Here is a 26,062-nt window from a genome sequence, read left to right on the forward strand (position 1 = left end):
TCGAGGCCGCTTTGCCTCTATCTCACCCCGCTCCTGGCTACGAACCATCTCTATCTGCCGAGTAATGTCAACCACCTTTTCAAAAGTGGCACCAGATACCCTCTCTCTAGTTATAAGTAATCGCAGCTGATACGTGAGGCCATCAATGAACCTCATGATCCTCTCCCTATCAGTTGGAACCAACCAAACTGCGTGACGATCTAAGTCCAAAAACCTCATCTCGTACTGGGTCACAGACATGACATCCTACCAAAGCTACTCAAACTGTATGCGCAGCTCCTCCCTACGAGACTGTGGCACGAACTTCTCCAAGAAGAGAACGGAGAACTCCCTCTATGTAAGTAGTACTGCACCAACCGGCATGCGCCTCTCATAGGCCTCCCACCATCTGATGGCAACCCCAGAAAATTGAAAAGTAGTGAACGAGACTCCACTAGTCTCCAGAATACCTGTTGTATAAAGCATCCGCTGATAATTGTCCAAGAAGCCCTGGGCATACTCCGACTCAGCTCCACTAAATGATGGAGGCCGAAGCCTCTCAAATCTCTCCAGTCTCCTCTACTCATCATCAGTCATAACTGGGACCACCGGAACCTGAGCAGCTACAATCGGCTGGGCTGGAGGTGCCTCCGGTGTCTGAATTCCCCGCATTGCCTGCTCTGGAGTACGGGCAGCGGGGGTATGAGTACCTCCCCCGGCCTGAGAAGTGGCTGGTGCAGCCTGAGTCGAAACCACCTAAGAAGGACCAGTGCAAACTGTCAATATATGGGCCAAAGTCTCCTGGAGGCCTAGAATCACGATGGACACAGCTGGTGCATGGGCTGGCCCCACTGGCTCAACTACAGCTGGAACCTGTTCTTGGGCTAGAGCAACTGGTAGATCTGCAGGTGCTGCTCTAGCTGCTGTACGAGCTGTACCTCTACCCCTACCACGGCCTCTACCGCGATCACGGCCTCTCGTGGCCCTAGTTGGTGGTACTGGGGGCTGTCCATCCTGTCCGGTAGCACGTGTCCTCACCATCTATGAGAGAATAGAATACAGAAGTTTAGCCACCGGAAACAACAAATCAGCACGACAAGAATACAAGAATATGAAATTTCTTAAGGGTTCGACAGCCTCTCGAAGATAAGTAGACGTCCCGTACCAATCCGCAAGACTCTACTAAACTTGCTCATGACTCGTGAGAACTATATAACGTAGGCTCTGATACCAACTTGTCACAACCCAAAATTCCTAACCTGTCATGATGGCGTCTATCGTGGTACTAGGCAAGACGACATTTATAAAATAATTCCAACTCTTAACAGAAAATAGATTTAAAACAGTTTAAATGATAACAACTTCTCATAAACTGGATAGAAAATCCAAAATACAACGTGGAAATTCCCAACCTCGGGGTGTCACTTAGTACATGAGAATCTATACATCACAAGTCCGGAAAATATTGTCTATGAAAATTTGAAATCAAATACAATAAGTGAAACGATAGGGAAGGAGAAACAAGGTCTGAGAAACGCCGGCAGCTACCTCGAAATCTCCAAAAGATCAACTGGGCTCGAAAATCAACACCCACTGTATCTGGGAATACCTGAATCTGCACACGAAGTGCAGGGTGTAGTATGAGTACAACCAACTCAGCAAGTAACAATACTAAATGAAGAACTGAAAGTAGTGACAAGCTTTACAGTTATAGTTCAATTACATTGATTTTAACGTGGAAGGTAGACATGCTTTCAAGTTCGACAATTAAGGCCAAAACAATAATTTCATGTTAAGTTCAACTGAAACAGAATGTAATATTCTTCAGAAATTATCAAGACAGTGATACATGGCAACTAAGTGCAATAAATATGAAATCAAATGCATTCTCTCAAGGCCACAATCACTCAGCCCTCCCATTCACTCAGCACTCAACACTCGGCACTCGCACTCAATAGGTACTTACGCTCACTGGGGGTGTGTGCAGACTCCGGAGGGGCTGCTTCAGCCCAAGCGCTATAATCCGCACGGACAACTCACGTGCTATAGTATAATACCTCACAATCAGGCCCTCGACCTCACTCCGTCATCATCCTCTCCAATCTCTCGGGCTCTCAGAAATCATAATAAGCAGCCCAGACAACAATGATAAGATGCATAAAAAATGAACAATAGAGACTGAGATGTAATATACAAATAAACTGTGACTGAGTACAAAACAACAATTTTAGCAGATAATTCAACATGTACACGACCTATGTGGGTCTCTACAATGCCAACATATAGCCTAAACATGCTTTTTGGTTAAATTTATCTAATACATGGAGAATGCACAGATAACAACAAATTTTACAACTACACGGTTCCACGGAATTTGACCAAGTCGCAATTCCTCTGGTGCATGCCCACACGCCCGTCACCTAGCATGTGCGTCACCTTAAAACCAAATACATGACACCTAATACGGGGTTTTGTACCCTCAGAACTAAATTTAGAACTGTTACTTACCTCAATACGTGCAAATCTCTACTCCAACACACCCTTGCCTCGCGAAGCGGCCTCTGAATGACTCGAATCTAGCCAGACACAATGCGATAAAATCAATACGGGCTAAAGGAATCAACTCCATAAGAAATTTCTAACCTATTAATCAAAATCAAAAATCGGCTCAAAAGATGGCCCCCGAGCCCACATATCGAAGTTCGATAAACGTCATAAAACCCGAAAGCCCACTCAACTACGAGGCTAATCCCTAGCCACAAACTACGAATTTACACCTTAAATACACACCAACTAGGTGGAAAAATCAATGGGGAAGCAGTATTATTGATCAAAAATAAGCACAAGGGACTTACCTCAAGAATCCCCTCGAAAACCCTCTTAGAAATTGCCTAAACCGTGCTTGAAATGTTTCAAATGAAGCCAAAATCGCGAACCCTTGTTTTAATAATCTGCCCAGGCTTTTCGCACCTGTGGCCATATATCCGCACCTGCGGAACCGCTTCTGTGGTCAATTCCTCGCTTCTGTGGAAGCCACTTAAATTCCTCAGGCGCACATCTGTGCTCCATGTTCCGCAGGTGCGAAAATGACCTCGCACCTGCGACCTTTGCTCACCTCCTCCCTGGCCACTTCTGCGAGATCGCACCTGCGATCCCCACTCTGCAGGTGCGATTACACCAGAAGCAGGTGAGCTTCAGCACTTCCCTCAAACTTCAATTCGATTCGTTAACCATCAAAAATCAACCGGAGGCCCCCGGAACCTCAACCAAACCTACCATTAAGTCCCGAAACATCATACGAACTTAGTCGGGCTCTCAAATCACCTCAAACAATGTCAAAAACATGAATTGCACATAGATTCATGCCTAATGAACTTTGAAGTTCCAATTTCTACCAACGATGCCGAAACCTATCAAATCACGTCTGATTGACCCCAAATTTTGCAGACAAGTCACATTGGACTTTACAGACCTACTCAAACTCTCAAAATCGGAATTCGACCCCGATATCAAAAAGTCCACTCCCGGTCAAAATTCCCAAAACGTTTCAAGCCTAATTCCACTACGGACATCTAAATCACAATCCAGACATGCTCCTATTTCCAAAATTAGCTAACGGAGCTAACGGAACCATCAAAATTCTGTTCCGGGGTGGTTTACTCAAAGATCAACATCCGGTCAATCATTTTAACTTAAGTTTTCAACCTTAAGACTAAGTGTCTCATTTTATTCTGAAACCCCACCGGACCCGAATCGACTACCCCAGCAAGTCACATAACAGCTATAAGGCATAAAATGAGCAGTAAATGGGGGAACGAGGCTATAACTCTCAAAATAACCGGTCGGGTCGTTACATATGATCACGTGGAGTGGTCTGCGATAGAGTAGTTTAGGAGGATGGTCAATCGTGGTCGCATCAGGGTTGTGCGATCACGGGAGAGCAAACGCAATCACGTAGAAGGAAGGCCAACAACCTCTTTGTGCATCGCGATTGCGAGAGTCATGGTCGCGATCGTATAGAGAAAATTGCTGGCAGGTGTATTTAGTGTCAAAATTTTAAAATTTAGCTCATTTTCACCATTTTTAAGACCTAGACTTTGGGATGAGGAAATATTTGAGGAAACTTTCACCCCAAGAATGAAGGTAAGTAATCCGTACTTGGTTTTGATTTTATATTTTGATTCTCCATGGATTTCTATAGCTGAAATATGGAATTAAGGGGTGAAATTTGGAGGTTTTGTCTATAACTTAAGATAATATATTTTGAGGTTTTTTTTACACCAATTTGGACTCGAATTTGAAAACTAATCATATATTTGGACTCATGGAGTTATGGCAATAGACCTTGAACTTGGACTCAGGTTTTGGCCAACTAGGCCTGGGTTGACTTTTGTTGACTTCTGAGATTTGATTAATGATTGAAGTTTTATTACTTGGAATTGATTTCTATGACTTTTTTTGACCTCGTTAAGTATTGTTTGGATAGATTTGGGACTTCTGTGGGAGAATTTCAAAGGAAAAGTGGTATTTGAGGGTTGAAGTTATCCCGAGAAGAGGTAAGTCTCTTGTCTAACCTTGTTAATAGAGAATTTTCTATTAATTGGACTTATGTGCTACATGCTACATGACTTTGGGGTGATGTATGTGCGAGGTGATGAGCATATATGTGTACACTAAGTCTATACCATGTTTGGAGTAATTTTAGGCTTCTTTATGCCTTGTTCGGTTGTTTGTTCTTCTTGGCTTATGCTTTATTTGATTGTATGATTATACGAGCCTATTTATTCGTGATAATTATTTCTTAGCATATGACATCTTATTTGGGCATGATGGTCTATTTTTGATATTTTGATATACCTGTTTTATCTGTAGTTATACTTTATCTCATGATCACATATTCGCATCTTTATATTGGTATGTCATTGTTCATTTTATTGGTTATTTCCGTAAACATATGTGTACGTCCTTGGAGATGGAGATGTTGATACGGGTTGATATGATTATGGCACATTTCGACATTATGAGTTGATTGATATAGATATTAAGAGTTATGGTATAGTATGACCTACCTAGATGTTGTAAAGCCATAAGTATAGATAACCGAGGCTATGAAACAAGATATAGTAATAGTTGTAAGTTCGACAAAGTACCGAACGAAGAACTTCAATACACCTACAGATGCCCAGAGGAACAACTTATCATAGTTCTGTACATGTTCACAAAGTGAAGCCTAAATATTGGCTAACAGCTGGAGGAAAAAGGAGAGAAGAGCCACATAGGCGCACTTACAAGGCCAGAGTCATATAGGCTGCATGATAGAAGGTAGTAACAGTTACGAGATTGGAAGAATTCCAACCACAAGTCGTGGTGTGAGAAAGAGGCCTAAAGGGGGGAATGCCCTGTCCTTTGAATTTATTCACAGAACAGTTGACTAGATGTCAAGGATAGTATTGAAGTATTCATAAAAGTAATAGGTTACGAGACTGATAGGCGCATCAATCAACATTCGAGGAAAAATGTTTCAAAGGGGGGAATGATGTTACACCCCATATTTTCGGGCATAAAAGTACATCGTAAACAAGCTCAGAAATGAGATCGCCTTTGAAAGTACATAAAGTAAGTTAATCATGTTATCTTAGAGGATACAAATCTTTAAGATCATGGATAACAAGTACCAAGAGGGTTGGAAGGCTTAGAAGCTAAACAAATTGTAGAAAATAAGTTTCGTCGAAAGTCGACAAGTTGGGGATATTATAACATGTACTTTTGGAGTGAGACTAGGGTGCTTAACATGATAAGGAGGTTATGTTATGAATTGTTTTAGTCATATGATATTAGTGTGTTACGTTTTGAAGTCAAGCGAGTTGTGGAACAAAAGTTGGCAAGGGTCATCACAAGTTACATTCATTAATGAAATGAAAATTAGGCCCAATGTAGCTGAGCTTTTCTCCCAATATACTTGGATTACGGGATGATCCACCAACCAAATTTAATATCAACAAAGTCTAGTTTCTAATGCATTAAATCGTTCATCGATAGGACATCGGAGTAGAGAGATATTCGCATTTTCGCAAGACCGCGCAAGCAACTCCCAATGAGAGCCACTTAGGCGGTGGACGACCCTTGAACATTTTAAAGGGTTTGGACGGCTCATTTTTGGTCATTTTCGACCAAGGACAGTTCCCAAACTCTCTCAACACCTCTCTAACAGTTCTCCAAGGTTCCACGTCGAATCCAAGGTGGTTTTACCTAAACCTAACCTCAAAAGTTAGCCTAAGTGAAGAAGAGAGTCTCTATGTTGTGATGTCATTAAGGGTTCTTGTAAGCTAAGGAAAGATTTGGTTCGAGTTTGTTATGATTCTTTAAGGTATGTATAATACCCTATTTTTTGTGCTTAAGCTTATCTATGTGTTGGTTAAGTTATTTGGATGAAGTATTACAAGATAGCATTTGAAATGGCATAAGAAGTTGTTGTCTCTTATTGGAGACTTCATATGGCTGGAAATCGTGGGGAATAGCTTGGTTATAATGTTTTTATTGTTTTTATGCTTGTCAATATGTTGATTATGCTGATGTTGTTGTAATTAGGAGAAGAAGTGACCACACAATATCTAGAAGTTGTTCATGTCGTTGTTAGATCTTGTGGGGCTGTTTGATGTTACTTTTATGATGGATATAAGGTTGGAATGCCATGTCAATATATATGTTTATATGATGGACCTATTGATAGTGTTGTAACTACAGGGGATATGTGAAAAATATTTGGGGTTTGGTTCCAATCCAAGCTTGCCGTTCGCCGTGTTAAATAGTTGTTTCGTTTGTGACGTTTGTGCACTTGTTGTTGTGTAGATTGACTGATGTTTTTGGTCTGTTGGGTGTGTTGTTGAGCTGAAGGTGTATAGCTGAAGGTTTTATGTGTTCTTGGTTTTTTTATGGACTTGGAGAAATCAAGGAAAACATGGGAGGTGCTGTCCAAAATTTCGTAGAACAGCTAGTCGCTCATTTGTGTTGAGTTCTAGCTTCCATAAGCTTAACAATGATCCCTTATTGTGTGTTGTAGATTGAAGTACTAATGGTCTAAACTGACGTAGTGTGGTTAAGTAAACGACAAAGGTATGTCAAGGCTATCCCTTCTTTCCTTTTGGCATGATCCATGTGATACAAATAAAATGAGCAAACGTGCAACTTTCACAAATGACTCTATTCTTAGAAGTACTAGGGGTGCCTATGTTCTTGATTCCCTATGTGTCCTATTATTATATGATTTGCTCTTGGGTCTCATAAAATACATAAGTTGATAAAGTTTATTTCATGATATTAACCGAAGGCATATTGATATTATTACATTCCGAGAGATCTTATTGACTTACTTCGTTATGCATTATTTCATTTATACATGTACATTGACCCATAACCAGATGTCGTTATATATGCATATATTATATGTATATGGGGTATGGGGAAAGGTTACGTCATTATATTCGCACCACCACCTGATCAGTTGGTAAACGTTGATGATTTCTCCCACTGAGGCCGAGATGATATGATGGGATGCCCTCAGAGGCTTGACGATGTTATGTACGCATATACCTATGCATGATATGACATTTATACACATATGCATGACATTATAAATGTTTCATGATTCACTGAGCTATTCAGACTTACAAGTTAAGTCCTTTACTCCAGATTTCTTTCATGTCTTTTATATACTGCTTTTCATGCCTTACATACTCTGTGCTTTATTCGTACTGATGTCCATTATACTTGTCAATGCTGCGTTTTATGCTGTAGGTCCTGATAGATAGGTTGGCAGCCTTCGTAGTAGGCTATCAACTCACCGGAAGGTGTTGGTACACTCCACTTTCTCCGGAGTTGCCTATTTAGTTAGTATGATTTGGACATGTATTGATTGGTATGGCGGGGTCCTGTCCCGACCTTTATGACATTTATGTACTCTTAGAGGCTTGTAGACAGATGTCATGTATATGGATGAAATTATGGCCTTGTCGGCCTATGTTTTGAGTGTACAAATGATCATTTTGGTTCTATAGGCCCGTATGTCACACGTATAAGTTTGTATACCATTTAGGGTCATCCCATGTTGAGTATTCCCTTATATTTTATTCTGGTTATCTCATAACGGCCTTTTTGGTTTATTTATCCATGATAGTATGATAAGAAAGATATGTTACATTGGTACTCGGTTGACTAAGGCACCGGGTGCCCGTCGCGGCCCATTGGTTTGGGTCATGACACCAAGAAGATTTTAAAGGCCGGATACTTTTGGATGTTGATGGAAAGTGATAGTATCTGTTACGTGCAGAAGTGTCATCAGTGCCAGATTCACGGGCGGGGATTTCATCTAGGTAACACCTAATGAGCTGAACATAATGGGTTCTCCTTGGCCGTTCGCCGCTTGGGGCATGGATGTGATTGGACCTATAGAACCTGCCGCATGAAACAGACATCGTTTTATCCTGGTAGCCATCGACTACTTCACCAAATGGGTCGAAGTTTCTACATGCAAGGCCATCAAGAAGAAGGTGGTGGCAGATTTCGTCCGTAACAACATAGTCTGTAGATTCGGGATCCCAGAGTCAATCATCATTGACAATGCAGCCAACCTCAAAAGTGATCTCACGAGGGAGATTTTCTAGAAGTTTAGAATCGGCCACCGCAATTCCATTGCATACTGGCTGCAAATGAATGGAGCAATTGAAGCAGCCAACAAAAACATCAAAAGGATTTTACGAAAGATAGTGGACAATCACAGGCAATGGCACGAGAAGCTATTCTTCACTTTATTGGGTTACCGCACCACTATGATAATGTCCATTGGGGCAACACCATACATGTTGGTATATGCCATGTAAGATGTGATACTCGGAGAGGTCGAGATACAATCTTTAAGAGTCATCCAGGAAGCCAAGTTAGATGACGTGGAATGGATACGTGTCAGGCAGGAGCAACTCATGCTCATCGACGAAAAGAGGATGGACGCAGCATGTCATGGTCAGCTTTATCAAAATAGCATGGCTAACGCATTCAACATAAAGGTGAGACCTCGGTAATTCACACCAAGGTAGTTGTATTTGAATAATATATTCCCTCATCAAGAAGAAGCCAAGGGAAAATTTGCACCGAACTGGCAAGGTCCTTATGTGGTCCATCGAGTGTTGTCGGGTGGAGTAATAATCCTAGCATAAATGGACGACAGGGTCATCACGAAGCCCATCAACTCAGACGCAATCAAGAGATACTGCATTTGAAGACATTAAAATTAGGGTTTGGTTGTAACTGAACTATGCCTGACCGGACTTCCAATGGTGGGATACGTAGGAAACCCACATAGGGTCTGGTCTCTCCCACTCTCTCTCCCTATCCCATTTGTAGTAGTCACTCCAAATATCATTTTTTGTACATATTCGGAACTTCGCCCCGACTTGATTTATTTTGGTAGGAATACGTAGTCAATCCACATCGAATTCAGTCATCTATTGTAATTGAACTATGTTTTGGCCTGATTCCATTTGGATATGTAGGCAATAAGTGTTAGACTCAGCCACTTATTTCTATTTCTTATCATTTTGCATTTGTTATAATCGAACTATATTTTGACCTGATTCCATTTGGATACGTAGGCTGCCTGAGACAGGCTTAGTCATCATCAAAATTCATTCATCACTTTATTATCCTCGAACTACATTTAGACATGATTCCACTTGGATACGTAGGCAACCTAAAAGGTTTGGTCATAACCTTTGTAATGCGTTTTATTAGATTAGGACACGATCATGACAACAAGAAACTACGCCATCAGGGGCATCTCCAAGAATCATCAGCGAGACAAAATCATTCAGAAAATGATACTCTCATCGAAGGGAACTTCTAAACATGTCATATTCTAGAACGACGATATTTACCATAAAAATAAATAATTTTCAAAATGTTTTAGAAAATACTATCTTCCCACCTACCGAACTTAGCGGCATAACCCACTAGACCCAGGGCCAGGCCTAATGAGCCCCCATCTATCTTTCATTAGTCAATTCATTTTCTCATATGGTTAAGGACTAACTTCAAATTCTTTGGTGGTATTCCAGAACCAAGTCTTCGATACAATTGAAGCACTTTATACAGAACGGGCCGCTGGCTTCGCCAGTCGAATCCCTATTGTCCTGAACCAAACTAAAGGGCCACGATGGGCACCCGGTGCCTAACTCAATCGAGTACCAATGTAACGTATCCTTCTTGTAAGGCCCCGTAAAATTTTACCTAAATACCGGGGTTTCGTGGTGCCGAAGTAGGCTTATGTGTTGACGATTGTAGAGATTCTTTTTGGATTGAACAGTGCGTTGGGTAGTTAAAGAAATTTTTTTGGAAGTGCAGGGCATTTCTGCGGCCCATTCTGCGATCACAGAACTGATCTACAGACCGTAGATCTGCCGCAGACAGAGGCAGAAATCTGGGCAATTTGTTTGGACCATTATGCAGCCGCATAATCATTTTGCGGGCCGCATAACCCATCGCAGACCCAACACAAAAATATTCGGAGGGAAGTTCTGCGGCGCATTATGCGACCACAGAATAGATCTGCGGACCACAAACCGATCGCAGAGTGAGGCAGAAATGCCCTGTTCCGGATGGCCATTATGCGGCCCATTTTGCGGACCGCAGAAGCGTTATGTGGTCGCATATGCGACCGCAGATCTGCATCGGGGCTTCATTTTTTCTAATTTTTGAACCCGACCCCATTCTTATAAAATAGTCTTAGGGATCATTTTAGAAGGATAAAACTTATATTCCTAGAGAGAGGGAGTGTCATAGAGTGTGAGGGGAAGTTCCGAAGCTTATCATTCATCAATTATTGCTCAAAGTTGAAGAATTTACAAGAAGAACTCTCTAGGTGTTCATCCTAGAGGTAAGATTCTACTACCTAGCCCTCAATTTCGGGATTTAATTGGAAATAAGTAATCAGTAAAGCAATTCTTGGGGGTGGGAGTTGTTCATTATGCATGCATGTACCATCAAGGGCAGTGGGAAGAATGTTGAGCTAATTTGGGTAAACTTTGGGTAGTGGGATGAAATAATCCACCATAGGAGGACATTGAAACCTTAATGCACACCTAGTGTTTAATAATATGCTCAAGTGAGCTGGAACTATGAACTCCTTCCTAATTTGTGTTCAATTTTGCGATATCTCTAAATAGATCGAAGTGGCTAAGATTTTCGGATTATTGTAGTAATTTAAAAAGCTCGAAGCGAGGTATGTTAGCTAAACTTCTCTCTTAGAATTGAATTTCCACGATGTTCTTATAAGTCCTGAGTTGTCCATTATGAATTGACTTTTCTGAATAAGTTTGGTGTCGAAAGATGTATATATATATATATATATGAATATATTCAAAATATGTTCCAGAATATTCTTATCAATATTATTCTTCGGGAGTGTGTTCAAAGTATGAGTATGTATTAAAATGTTGTGACTTCAAGTCAAGCCCAAATGAAAGTGATCATATCAAATTGTGTAAGAAATCACATGTGCCTAAGACCCTAAATTACTCAAATGTGTGCTTAAAGTCTTGAATAGATATGTTTGTTGTTGACAATCCGTGATAATGTTTGAAACTGAAATAGTGAGCATGAATTATGAAGTACGGCCAACATGCCAAGAATGACATTGCGTTTTGGCCAATGGTGCCAATACAATGAATGACATGTAAAAGAATATGAAATGAGTGGTAAATCATTTTAATAATAAATACCTTGGGAGTATCGTTTAGTCAACGAGGAAGGGTAGGTCGGAACAACCTAACCCCGAAACTACACGTGCTGGTGTAGGAGTGATTGAGGAGTAAATCCCCGTGTTAATTTGATGAGACTGTTTCACCTTATATGGGATGATATTGGTGTGTTAAGATGTTTCCCTTTAAATGGGATGAGATTATTCTCAGCAAGATGTGATGTGATGTCGACCCACACATTATTGTGGTGAGACGGCTTATCCGATCGGGCTGAGATCGGATGCCATGCCACTTAAATTGTGGTATTGTGAGTGTATGTCTCGGGGTGAGACGGCTTAGCCAGTCGGGCTGAGATTGGACACCGTGCTAAAACACGGTGGTGTATCGGTGCTAAAGATCTCCCAACTTAAATTACTGAAACTTACTTGAAATTTACCTTTCCCCTAACTTGACACCTTGATACTATTTGAGTCTCTTATTGATTCATGTTTTTCTTCTCCGTTTACTGTTACTCGTTCTATTGAGAGGGTGGTTAGTTTTACATACTAGTACTATTCCATATGTACTAACGTCCCTTTTGCCGGGGGTGCTGCATCTTTAATAGATGTAGGTGGTTCCATAGAAGGTGGTATTTATCAGTGATAGCAGCACACCCTCTCCTCAGCTGACTTGGTGAGCCCCATTTCATTTCGAGGTCATGTATCTCTTGTTCCATGTATATGGTGTTTTGAGGTATAGCCGGGGCCTTGTTTCCATCACTGACGTAGCGCTCATTTGTTTTTGTTTGAGGCTTCATAGACATAGTGTGGGTTGTATCTTATTTTGGGAAGGTTTAACTAAACTAGTTGTAATTGTATCATCCGTCCCACTTTAACTACGAATGTATAGTGTACTATTTTGGGGACTTGTTAGTGACGTAACTAATGGAAATGAACAGGTGTTATTCACATGACCTCTTACTGCCTAATTAATGAAACGTATTCTTATCTTTATTCATGGGTGAGTTAGGTAGAAGGTATTGTAAAGGCTTGCTTGACCGGGTTATCTCGGTTTACCGCCGGTCGCGCTCCCCAAGGTCGGGGCATGATAAACTTTGTATCAGAGCCTAAGGTTTTAAAGTGTCCTAGGATGTCTCGGAGCATTGTCTAGTATAGTCCTTATTATCAGTGTGTTGTCGACCACATCTATAATTAGGAGGCTACTTGGGCATTTAGGAATAATACCCTTCTTCGATGTTCTAGATCGTGCGATAAAGCTGATTGTAAGATTGTTCCTCCTTTAACTCGTGCATTGCTCTATTTTTTGTATATGGCACCTAAGAAGAAAGCAAGAACTGGCCAAGGAGCCAATGCCATCCCATGAGTGGTAGTCGATCCTTTACTTGATGATGGGTGAGCACCCGAGGGGTGAGAATATTCCCCCAACTACTACACTGCCTGATTCTACTACTTCTGATCAGACTGCACCTATCCTTACACCTACTGAGGGTGCAACGATCCCTCCAACTGATATTCCAGTTCCACCTCCAGCCCCAGCTTCCGGTCCTGGTGTATCTGATGGGGATCTTAAGGGAGCCATCTAGATGTTTGCTCAAATAGTGGCTTCCCAGGCCTAGAGATAAAATATTGCACCCACTTCTTCCAGTCAGCCATGGGATTCCCCTAGTTCCAGGGTGAACAAATTTCTCCAGTTGGACCCTCCAGTGTTCACAGGTACTGATCCTGAGGAGTACCCCCAAGATTTTATTGATGAGACGCACAAGACCCTTCGAGTTATGCGTGCTTCTGAGACGGAGGGAGTGGAGTTGGCCTCCTACCACCTGAAGGGGGTGGCCTATTCTTGGTTTGAGATGTGGGAGGATTCCCATGAGGAAGGGAGCCCTCTGGAGAGGTGGAGTGAGTTTACCGATTCTTTCATTGATCATTTCTTGCCTGCCAAGACTAAGGTAGCCCGTGCCGCCGAGTTTGAGAGCCTGAAACAATGGAGCATGAGTGTGTGGGAGTATCATATGAGGTACGAGCGCCTGTCCAAATATGCCATCTACATGTTGCCCACTATGGAGGCTAGGGTGTGCCAGTTTGTGCAAGGCCTTAGCCCTTTGGTTATTAATGAGGCCGCTACAGCTGCCTTGAATTCTGATATGAACTATGGTAAGATGGTGGAATTTTCACAAGCAACAGAGACCCACAAATTGAAGAATAGAATGGAGCGTGAGAGCAGCAATAAGGCCTGGTCCGCATGCAACTTTGGTGGTTCTTCTGGTGGTGGTGGTGGTAGGTCAGCATTCAGGGGAGGGCCATCAATGCCATCCCAGTATTTTGCTCAGTCTTCAGTCAGTATGCAGCCATTGGGGCCCAGCCAACAGCAAGGGAGCCTCTTTAGGTCCAGCCAGGGCAACGTGGGACCAGCCCATATGTTACGAGTGTGGTATGAGGGGTCACATTTAGAGGGATTATCGTTCATCTCACTAGAGCATGGGTAGGGGTGCAGCACAACCATCCAATTCTACAGCTACTACATCCACAACACCTCCTCCAGCTCGAGGCAACCCAGCACCCTCAGGCGTGGTGTAGCTAGGGGTGGCGCACAGAGTTCGGGAGGAGCCAACCGTTTCTACGCCATGAAGGGTCGCCAGAGTTCAAAGGCTTCTCCAGATGTTATCACATGTATATTGACTGTCCAATCTCATGATGCGTATGCTCTTATTGAACCCGGTTCCACTTTGTCCTATGTCACTCCCTATGTTGTTATGGAATTTGGGATAGAGCGGGAACAACTACATGATCCATTCTCTGTATATACTCCGGTTGGTGAGTCTATTATGGCCGCACAAGATTATAGGGATTGTGTTGTCACGATACGTGGTGGGGACACCATGGTCGATCTGATTGAATTGGGGATGGTTGATTTTGATGTAATAATGGGGATGGATTGGCTTTATTCATCTTTTGCCAAGATTGATTGTTTAACCAGAACCGTTAGGTTTGAATTTCCAAATGAGTCAGTGATTGAATGGAAGGGGGATGATGTGGTGCCAAAGGGTTGGTTTATTTCTTACCTTTAGGCCACAAAGATCATTAACAAGTGATGTATTTACCATTTGGTCCGGTTACGGACACCGATGTTGAGGCACCTATACTTGAGTCTGTGCCGGTTGTGAATGAATTTTCAGAGGTTTTACCGGATGAGCTCCCTGGGATCCCGTCAGACAGGGAGATTGCTTTTTGGGATTGATGTGATACCAAGCATGCAGCCTATATCTATTCTTTCTACATAATGGCACCGGCGGAATTGAAGGAGCTAAAGGAACAATTAAAGGATTTGTTAGAGAAGGGTTTCATCTGGCCGAGTGTGTCGCCTTGGGGCGCACCGGTCCTTTTGTAAGAAATAAAGATGGGTCACTAAGAATGTGTATTGACCATCGGCAGCTCAACAAGGTCACGATCAAGAATAATTATCCACTACCAAGGATAGATGACTTATTTGACCAATTGCAAGGTGTTAAGTACTTCTCCAAGATTGATTTAAGATCCGGGTATCACCAATTGAAGATCAGGGAGCAGGATATTCCGAAAACAGCTTTCAGGACCCGGTATGGGCACTTTGAATTTTTGGTAATGTCTTTTGGGCTAACAAATGCCCCGGCAACTTTCATGGATCTTATGAATCGAGTTATCAAGCCTTTTCTTGACTCATTCGTGATAGTGCTTATTGATGATATCCTCGTATATTTGCGAAGTCGAGAGGACGAATGTCGATCATCTCAAGGCAGTTCTACAGACTCTATATCAGCACAAGTTGTATGCGAAGTTTTCGAAATGTGAATTTTGGCTTGAATCTGTCATGTTCTTGGGTCATGTCGTCTCCAGAGAAGGAATTGAGGTTGATCCTCAAAAGATTGCAGCTATAAAGAATTGGCCTAGACCTACAACTCCAACAGAGATTCATAGTTTCTTAGGCCTAGCGGGGTATTACAGGAAATTTGTGGAGGGGTTCTCCACTCTTGCCTCTCCATTGACTAAATTAACGCAGAAGGCGGTTAAGTTCCAATGGCCAGATGCTTGTCAAAGAAGCTTCCAAGAGTTGAAATGAAGATTGACTACGGCACCCGTGTTGACTCTACTAGAGGGTACTGATAGATTTGTGGTATATTGCGATGCTTCAAGGATTGGACTCGGTGTGTATTAATGCAACATGGAAAGGTGATAGCTTATGCTTCTACGCAACTCAAGAATCATAAAAAGAACTATCCAACAAATGACTTAGAGCTTGTAGCGGTGGTCTTTACGTTGAAGTTTTGGCATCATTATTTGTATGTGGTTCATGTAGATATATTCATGGACCATAAGAGCCTTCAATATATTTTCAAACAGAAGGAATTGAATCTGAGGCAGAGAAGATGACTTGAGTTACTCAAGGATTACAACATCAATATCTTATATCATTCGGGGAAGGCTAATATTGTGGTGAATTCTCTTAGCCGAAAATCTATGGGTAGTTTGGCTCATTTGGAGGCATATCAAAGTCCGTTGGCCAAGGAGGTTCATCGGTTGGCTAGTTTGGGAGTTCGTCTTGCGGACTCTAGTGAAGGAGGGGTGATTGTGCCAAATAGGGCTAAATCATCGCTTGTGATGGAAGTCAAGGAGAAGCAATACAACGATCCATTGTTGGTACAATTGAAGGAGGGGATTCATAAGCATAAGACCATGGCCTTTTCTCTTGGCGTGGATGATGGTACCCTAAGGTACCAAAGGCGACTATGTGTTCCAAATGTGGATGGCCTCCGGGAAAGAATCGTGACTGAGGCTCACACTTCTAGGTATTCTGTGCATTCGGGCTGTACAAAGATGTATCATGATCTTAGGAAAGTCTACTGGTGGAATGATATGAAGAGGAATGTAGCGGACTTTGTGGCAAGATGTCCAAATTATCATCAAGTGAAGGCCGAACACCAAAGGCCCGGTGGGTTGGCACAGAACATAGAAATTTCGATCTGGAAATGGGAGATGATCAACATGGACTTTGTGGTAGGACTACCTCGAACGCCTCGCAAGATCAATTTGATTTGGGTGATTGTGGATTGACTCACAAAATCAACGCACTTTTTACCTGTTAAAGCTACCGACACAACGGAACAGTATGCTCGGTTGTATATCAAGGAAATCGTCAGGCTGCATAGCACTCTAGTTTCCATCATTTCTGATCGGGGATCTCAGTTTACAACTAACTTTTGGAAGAAACTTCAGCAAGGGTTGGGTACTCATGTAAATCTTAGTACAGCTTTCAATCCACAGACCGATGGGCAAATAGAGCGGACTATTTAGACGCTCAAGGATATGTTGCGCGCTTGTATTCTTGACTTCGAAGGTAGCTAGGATGATCATTTGCTGCTCATAGAGTTTGCCTACAACAACAGTTATCATGCTAGCATTCAAATGGCACCGTTAGAGGCATTATATGGTAGGAGATGTAGATCTCCCATTGGGTGGTTCGAGATTGGGGAAGCAGAGTTGATGGGGCTAGACCTCGTGCATCAGGCTATAGAGAAGGATAAGATTATTACAGAACAGTTGAAACTGCCAGAGTCATCAAAAGTCATATTCAGATATACGTCATAGGGATTTGGAGTTCAAAGAAGATGATTGGGTATTCTTGAAGGTTTTCCCTATGAAGGGTATAATGCGGTTTGGTAAGAAAGGAAAATTGAGTCTGAGGTATGTCGGACAGTAAAAAATCATTCAAAGTATTGGCCAGGTGGCTTACAGGCTAGAACTACCTCCAGAGATGTCTTTAGTGCACCCAGTGTTTCATATATCCATTTTGAAGAAGGTGGTTGGAGATCCATCGCTTATTGTTCCGGTTGAGACTATTGCGGTTAATGAGGAATTGACGTATGAAGAAATTCCAGTTGCCATTCTTGATAGGCAAGTTCGATAATTGAGGAACAAAGAGATTGCCTCCGTGAAAGTACTATGGCGGAACCAGCAGGTTGAAGAGGCCACCTGGGAGGCCGAGGAAGAAATGAAGAAGAAGTACCCTCATTTGTTTGAATAGCCATGTACTTATAAAGTTGTATTCTATGAAAATGATAAGAGTTTACCTTCTATGAATTATGTATCATTTGTATAGTTGATGTTAAAGGTGTTCCATTTTGGTAATATACTGCCCGTGAGGCCACGATTGGCATTGTTTTTATGTTATATTGCATCGTTGGTTCATGTATATGTTGTTAGGACTAGTTTTGGGATTCTCTGACAGGTGGATAGGCCCAAATACAGGGGAGGCTCTGGCAAAAGCTTTGGAAATTTAGAGAGTTAGTCAAAATTTGGGAACTGTTGGTGTGTGTAATAGCAGCTGAGTCACATTGGGTTCTAATGGCGGATTTTGGCCCTCATTCGAGGATGAATGATCTTAAGCGGGGGAGGATGTAAGGCCCCATAAAATTTTACCTAAAACCTGGGGTTTCGTGGTGCCGAATTAGGCTTATGTATTGACGTTTTTAGGGATTCTTTTTGGGTTGAACAGTGCATTGGGAGTTAAAGAAATGTTTTTGGAAGTGCAGGGCATTTCTGCTGCCCATTCTGTGGTCGCAGAACTAATCTGCGGATGGTAGATCTGCCGCAGGCTGAGGCAGAAATCTGGGCAAATGTTTGGACCATTATGCGGTCCATTGTGCGACCGCATAACCCATCGCTGACCCAACATAAAAATATTCGGAGGGAAGTTCTGCGGCGCATTATGTGACTGCAGAATAGGTCTGCGGACCGCAGACCGGTCGCAGAGTAAGGCAGAAATGCCCAGTTCCGGAGGGCCATTATGCGACCCATTTTGTGGACCGCAGAAGCATTATACGGTCGCATATACGACCACAGATCTACATCGGGGCTTCATTTTTTCTAATTTTTGAACCCGACCCCATTCTTATAAATAGTATTAGGGATCATTTAGAAGGTTAAAACTTATATTTCTAGAGAGAGGGAGTGCCATAGAATGAGAGGGGAAATTCCTAAGCTTATCATTCATCAATTCTTGCTCAAAGTTGAATAATTTACAAGAGGAACTCACTAAGTCTTGATCATAGAGGTAAGATTCTACTCCCTAGCCTTCAATTCTGGGATTTAATTGAAAATAGGTAATGAGTAAGGCAATTCTTGGGGGTGGGAGTTGTTCATTATGCATACATGTACCATCAAGGGTAGTGGGAAGATTGTTGAGCTCATTTGGGTAAACTTTGGGTAGTGGGATGAAAGAATCCACCATAGGAGGACCTTGAAACCTTAATGTACACCTAGTGTTTGATAAAATGTTCAAGTGAGCTGGAACTATGAACTCCTTCCTAATTTGTATTCAATTTTGCTATATCTCAAAATAGATCGAAGTGGCTAAGATTTCTGTAACATTGTAGTAATTTAAAAAGCTCGAGGAGAGGTATGTTGGATAAACTTCTCTCTTAGAATTGAATTCCCACGATGTTCTTGTAAATCTCGAGTTGTCCATTATGAATTGACTTTTCTGAATAAGTTTGGTGTCGAAAGATGTATATATATGAATATGTTCAAAATGTGTTCCGGAATATTCTTATCATATTATGTTATTCTGCGGGAGCGAAGTATTAGTATGTATTAAAATGTTGTGACTTCAAGTCAAGCCCAAATGAAAGTTATCATATCAAATTGCGTAAGAAATCGCATGTGCCTAAGACCTTAAATTGCTCAAATGTATGCTTAAAGTCTTGAATAGAAATGTTTGTTGTTGACAATATGTGATGCTGTTTGAAAGTGAAATAGTGAGCATGAATTATGAAGTATGGCCAACGTGCCAAGAATGACATTGCGTTATGGCCAATGGTGCCAATAAAATGAATTACATGTAAAAGAATATGAAATGAGTGGTAATTCCTTTTAATAATAAATGGCTTGGGAGTATCGTTTAGCCACCGAGGAAGGGTAGGTCAGAAAAACGTAACCCCAAAACTACACGTGCCGGTATAGTAGTGATTGAGGGGTAAATCCCCATGTTAATGTGATGAGATTGTTTCCCCTTACTTGGGATGAGTTTGGTGTGTTGAGATGTTTCCCTTTAAATGGGATGAGATTATTGCTAGAAAAATGTGATGTGATGTCGACCCACACGGCATTGTGGTGAGACGGCTTAGCCGATCGGGCTGAGATCGGACGACATGCCGTGCACATGGTGGTATTGTGAGTGTATGTCTCGGGGTGAGACGGTGTCACACCCCAAACTCGGGGAGCGCGACCGGTGCTCAACTGAGATAACCCGGCTGAGCACACCTGCTGGATTTCTTTCTACCCAACTCACCCATAAATAAAGAGGATACAAACTTCATTAATAAGTTTCCAAAACAATATATTTCACAACTATAGTTTTACAGTGGAAGCAGGAGATACAATTACGACCTCTTTTGTTTAACTTTCCCACACTAATACACAACCCACACTATGTCTACGGAGCCTCTAATAGATATAATAGAGTACAATGATGGTGTCGGCAACAAGGCTCCGGCTATACCTCAAAACATAATACACACGAAATAACAAAAATAAATGCACAACCCCGGAAAGAAGCAGAGCTCACCAAGTCAGCTGGTAGAAGAGTGTACCGCTATCACTGGTCATCCGCTGTGGAACTATTTGCATCCATTAAAGATGTAGCGCCCCATAAAAAGGGACGTTAGTACATGTCGAATATTACTAGTATGAAAACCAAACACCTATTCAAGGACTTGGAAATACAACATGAATTATAATGAATTATGATAACAATAAAAGGCTTAATTAGCTGTTAAAGCCACAACAAATTTATTAAGTGCTTTCAATAACATTTATAAATTTCAAGTCGGGGATCCTCTACAACTATCTCTACACAGAGCGGCCCTACAGCCTCATCCCAATACCTCCATCCCACAAAGTGCATAACATAATTAAGTCACAATAGTCAATCTTTAACAAAAGATGTTTCGGGTACGTTATGCAAATTTGAGAATGAATTTACTAGCTTGAACATCCCACATCAATAGCCTTCCAAGTTCAACTACACATGATAGAATTTTACAAGAATTCAGGAATTCCGATACTAGAATAAGAGTTTAGCCTTCATACCTCGAAAGAGATTTTCATAATGCAACAATAATGTTCCAGCACTCTTAAAGATTCCAATCTATAGTGGAGGAGAGAATTACAAGCGCGATTAGAGAAATTCGTATGGCAAGGGCTGTTACAATTATGACCCGACCTTTCCCTCAACCACAAAACCACCCAAGATTGTTCTACAACTTTCCCACAATCCCTATTAGCTCATGCATATGATAAATCTACCCTCATCATCCATAATTAACCCTAAGCCCGAAATTGAAGAATTGGGGAAAAATATTCTTACCTCTTTGAAGTCCTAGCAAGTCCCTCTTAGTGAAATTCCAAGGCTTGACTTAAGTTTAGTGAAATCCTTGAACTTCCCCTTTCTCTCTCTAGAATAGCTCTCCCCCCTCTCTAAAATATCAAATAATCCCTCAAAAATGACCCCTAGGGCAAAATAAACGAAATGAGGTCGGGTAAAAAAAAATTAGAAAAATAGAGACCCGACGCCGATTTGCGGTCGCATGTGCTTCTGCGGTCCACACAATGGACCGCATAATTGCCCTATGGAATTGGGCAACACTGATTCAGTCTGCGGCCATTATACGATCCACAGGCCTATTTTGCGGTCTCATAATGCACCGCAGAACTGGTTTGCGGTTGCATAATGTGCCGCAGACCTTCCTCCAAACTTGCACTGAACTGCTTCACTCTGCGTCCATTCTGTGGTCGGCAGAGTGATTCTGCAGCCGCATAATGGGCCATAGAAATGTCCTTTTCTGCCCAAAATTTTCCTTTACTCCCCAGCGCATTGTTCAACTCAAACACGTAAGCCTACTTCGGCACCACAAAACCGTAAATTCCTTTGCAAAATTTTATGGGGCCTTACAGACGGCTTAGCCGGTCGGGCTGAGATTGGACTCCATGTTAAAACACGATGGTGTATTAGTGCTAAAGATCTCCCAACTTAAATTACTGAAACTTACTTGAAATTTAGCTTTCCCCTAACTTGACATGTTGATATTGTTTGAGTCTCTTATTGATTCGTGTTTTTCTTCTCCGTTTACTATTACTCGTTCTATTGAGAGGGTGGTTAGTTTTACATACTAGTACTATTCCATATGTACTAATGTCCCTTTTTTCCGGGGGCGCTGCATCTTTAATGGATGCAGGTGGTTCCATAGCAGGTGGTATTGATCAGTGATAGCAGCACACCCTCTCCTCAGCTGACTTGGTGAGCCCCTCTTCATTTCTGGGTCCTGTATCTCTTGTTCCATGTATATAGTGTTTTGAGGTACAGCCGGGGCCTTGTTGTTGGCACTGTCGTTGCACTCTTTTGTTTCCGTTAGATGCACCGTAGACATAGTGTGGGTTGTATCTTCTTTTGGGAAGATTGAACTATACTAGTTGTAATTGTATCATCTATCCCACTTTAACTACTAACGTATAGTGTACTGTTTTGGGGACTTGTTAATGACGTAACTAATGGAAATGAACTGGTGTTATTCACATGACCTCTTATTGTCTAATTATTGAAATGTATTCTTCTCTTTATTCATGGGTGAGTAGGGTAGAAGGTATTGTAAAGGCTTTCTTGACTGGGGTATCTCGGTTGAGCGCCGGTCGCGCTCCCCAAGGCCGTGGCGTGACACTTCTTAGCATACTATCACGGGAAAATGAGTAAGAAAGGATGTCATGAGATAACCAGAATTAAACACAAGAGAATACTAGACATAGGATGACCCAAAGTGGTATATAAACTTATACATGTGACATACGGGCCTATAAGACCAAAATGATCATTTGTATACTCAAAACATAGGCCGACAAGGCCATACAATAATCCATATATATGACCTCTGTCTATAAGACTCTAAGAGTACATAAATATCATAAAAGGCCAGGATAGGGCCCCACCATACCAATCAATACATGTCTAAAGCATACTGACCAAATTGACAACTCCGGAGCAAGTAGAGTGTACTAACACCTTCCACTGAGCTGATAGCCTACTAGAAGGACTGTCAACCTGTCTATCGCGACCTGTTTTCGGATAAAAGGGACGTCAGTACAAATAAAGTATCGAGTATTTAAGTCATCAAAAGTAGTATATAAAACACACGGATGAAACAAGGAGTAAAGGACTCAACCTGTAAGTTTGAATAGCTCACTGAATCATGAAACCTTTATAGTGTCATGTATATACGTTTTAATGTAATTTCATGCATAGGTATATGCGTACATAATATCCTCAAGCCTCTGAGGGCATCCCATCATATCATATTGGCCTTAGTGGGAAAAATTATCAACGTATACCAGCTACAACCCAACACCTACCCTTTTGAGCTCAACAACCTTTCCACCACTTTGGTAGTACATGCATGCATAGATAATACCCCCATACCTAAGAATTACACTCCCCGTTACCCATCTTCTACCTCAAACTCGAAATTGAAGACTAGGATATTAAATTCTACCCGGTAGGATGCATGTGCCACGAAATGGTTTCAGATCGCTTGAGGATGATGGCACGTTGTTACGAGGTTGAGTGTGCATTAGGGTTGATAATATGGGATATGTTAGGGTTTTGTAGCATGAACTTATGAGAAATGCATATCTGTAACAGTCATTATGGGTTCTTGGATTATTTAATTGTGCCTTAATCGAAGTGAGGGAGTCTACCAGCAGAGATTGGGTCACGTAGTCATGTGTTGTGATAGATTCTGGACTCAATATGCTTGGGGATTTGATATGATCTTAGGAGGATGACCTTAACGATGATTTGAGCAAGGAATTAATGGTGCATGTTGTATCTCACCTTACTGATATGTGGAGATCGTGGAAGGACGCATGTTCAATATCTTTCTGTGGAGTTAGTGTGCAAGGGAAGGATTCACTCAGTTGTTTTTTTGGAGTCTTCTTGTTCTAATGGATCACTAATCATTCGGCATGATTGATCATGTATCAGGACTAGGACTAAGTGGGTGACTCTCAAGAAGGTTCTAATGGATTCAATATTCAATATGTAGTATCTAAGAATTTTTGGATTTATGTGTGACTAAAGATTCAAGATTTACATAGGTTTGTGAAAGAGACTTGGAGAATTTCTATGTCATTATCGGTTCAGTGAGGCAGTATTTTAGAGATGTAGGGAACAACTTCATTTTCACAGAAGGCATCTTCAAAGAAGGTACTACCGAATGTATTAAGAGGAAATAAGTGGCTCGCGAGTCTTAGGACGACAAAATTTCATGTTGGGATGAGTTTCGATTGAGGTTCATAGAGTACTGAGAAAGGGTAGTGTTACCATGAAGATGGGTCATAAGTAATCTGAAGGAGGTGGGTCCATTTAGCGGTGGCTTGGGTCGGCATGGTAATAGAGACGATCGGTTCCTTTGGTATTATAGGTCTGTGCAGGTGTTTTGTGGTATATTATTGGGATTGGTCTGTACGACTTAGGTGATTTAGAGGGATGCAATTTTGCTGGCTTGGTTATGTGCATGTGGTTTTCGAAGAGTTTGCAATATTTTGACCACTTCTTTCAGTTGGTGTCTTCTATAGGCATAGAAATTTGTTTATGTTAAGATTTTCTCCTGAATTGAGTTAAGTGGGTAGTTTCTAGACGGTGGACTGTGTATCCTAATTGTGTTCAGATTTTGTAATGAGATTCTCATATTTTTGCATATTAGCATGATAGATGCGGTGAGCTTTGTGGCAATTGGATTGCATGAACAAGGTTGCGGTTCAGTTTTGAAAGAATGTTATGAATTCTAGGCAGCATGGAAAATATTAGATGTTAAGAGAATGCTAGCACTATTTTTTATCACCTGAGAAGGGTGTGCTTTTGTGGAAGATGCATTGTGTCCTTATTGCGGGTGCTTGACTAGTACTATAGGAATCACATGGTTGGTATCCATTGATGCTTAGGTTTGCTGCATGGTTAGGGAGGTTATGGGAGTATCTCCCATGGGATGATTCTGTATGCGTGACGTGTCCACCACTTGAGTAGAAGAGTTAAAGATCAAGTATGGAGATCTTGCTGCTCTCGCAGTTTCGAGATTATACTTCTGAGAGGTGGATTATACCCCTGAATGCAGACTATGGAAGTGTATTTAGGATTTGAAAACTTATTGTACGTATCGTGGATGGGGTCAATGTGGAATTTTGGAAGGCTATTGGCCTATTTTTGAATGGCTCGAATCGGTTTGGAGGCCCATTGGTAGGCCTAATGAGAATATGTATTCTACACTTGATTAAATTCACTCTTTCAGTGAAGCATTTTCTATAGGTCTGTCATCAGGCACTGTTATTCACGCCTTGATCTATTTCATGTTATACTTCTTTATGCAATGATGTATTGTGAGACTACATGATTATTCAAGCATATGTTGTGGTTATTTTTAGGTCTTGTGGTGATATTTGAGTGAGATTCTCGTCTCTTGAGATGTTGATTTGCTTATTGCACCTTAATTGCGCTCGGCCTTTTTTGTAGCGCATTGTACTATCCATCTCTCCATGGTTATGTTTATGCACTATAAGTGTGTGTGGTGGTTACACATGTGTTTAGTGAGTATGCGCATTATGGCTCGGTGGGTATTCCCATATGGATTGAAATAGATGGACCGGGTTTCATGCCGAAACAATATTATGTATGGATCAGGTTGCACGCTGCAACGGGGTTATATTGGATATGATTCCTTGTGCTCGTTTTGTGTGTTTTGGTTTCTCCCTTGTGGGATGGATTCGTAGTATTATTGTAACATCCCGTACTTTTTTTATTCTATGCGCGACTAGTTGAGGTTGACGAATGCACTTAAACGTGAGAAATGAGAATTTTTGGAAAATAAAAATGAGATGCTTGCTTACCTGTCCTACTTGTTTGAGCTACTTGACACATGTCTTAATTATTAAACGAGGGAAATCCGCGTAATCAAAAAATAGAATAAGAACAAACATGTATCACCTATTAAGCAAGTAGGTGAGAAGTAGGTGAGAAGTAGGTGCATAACCTACTTGCTTAAAAGGAAAGGCCATAATTGTGGCCAAGAGGGTTTGCCAAAGGGGCCCCATAAAGGGGCACATTATCCTCTTATATCTCTCTCTTTAGATAAGCAAATTCACTCCAAAATACATCCATAAAAGCTCTCTCCAAATTCTCCCTCAAGCCCTGGGTTATTTTCTCTTCTTTTCAAGTTCTAGTTGGAGAAATATCTAAGAGTTGAAGAACCTAAGTCAGGGGCTGAG

The 26,062-nt window shown here is 41.5% G+C and overlaps 1 protein-coding gene across 1 annotated transcript; it reads left to right on the plus strand.

Annotated features, from left to right (window-relative positions):
* The first annotated feature begins 14,346 nt into the window (after nt 1–14,346).
* LOC138902657 (uncharacterized) lies at nt 14,347–14,960 on the plus strand. The gene is made up of 2 exons (XM_070190544.1): nt 14,347–14,767; nt 14,899–14,960. Exons 1-2 carry the CDS (start codon nt 14,347–14,349, stop codon nt 14,958–14,960), a joined length of 483 nt encoding a protein of 160 aa, XP_070046645.1.
* Nucleotides 14,961–26,062: the final 11,102 nt, after the last annotated feature.

This window comes from Nicotiana tomentosiformis, chromosome 12 (genome assembly GCF_000390325.3).
Source record: "Nicotiana tomentosiformis chromosome 12, ASM39032v3, whole genome shotgun sequence".
In the NCBI taxonomy this organism is placed as follows: domain Eukaryota; kingdom Viridiplantae; phylum Streptophyta; class Magnoliopsida; order Solanales; family Solanaceae; genus Nicotiana; species Nicotiana tomentosiformis.

Excerpts from the sequence above, each read along its gene's own strand:
- LOC138902657 (XM_070190544.1), top strand. The coding sequence starts at position 14,347 with ATGAAGGGTCGCCAGAGTTCAAAGGCTTCTCCAGATGTTATCACATGT. Across the intron at positions 14,768-14,898 it reads GGATGATGTGGTGCCAAAGG|AGGTTTTACCGGATGAGCTC; the intron begins GTTGGTTTATTT and ends ATGAATTTTCAG.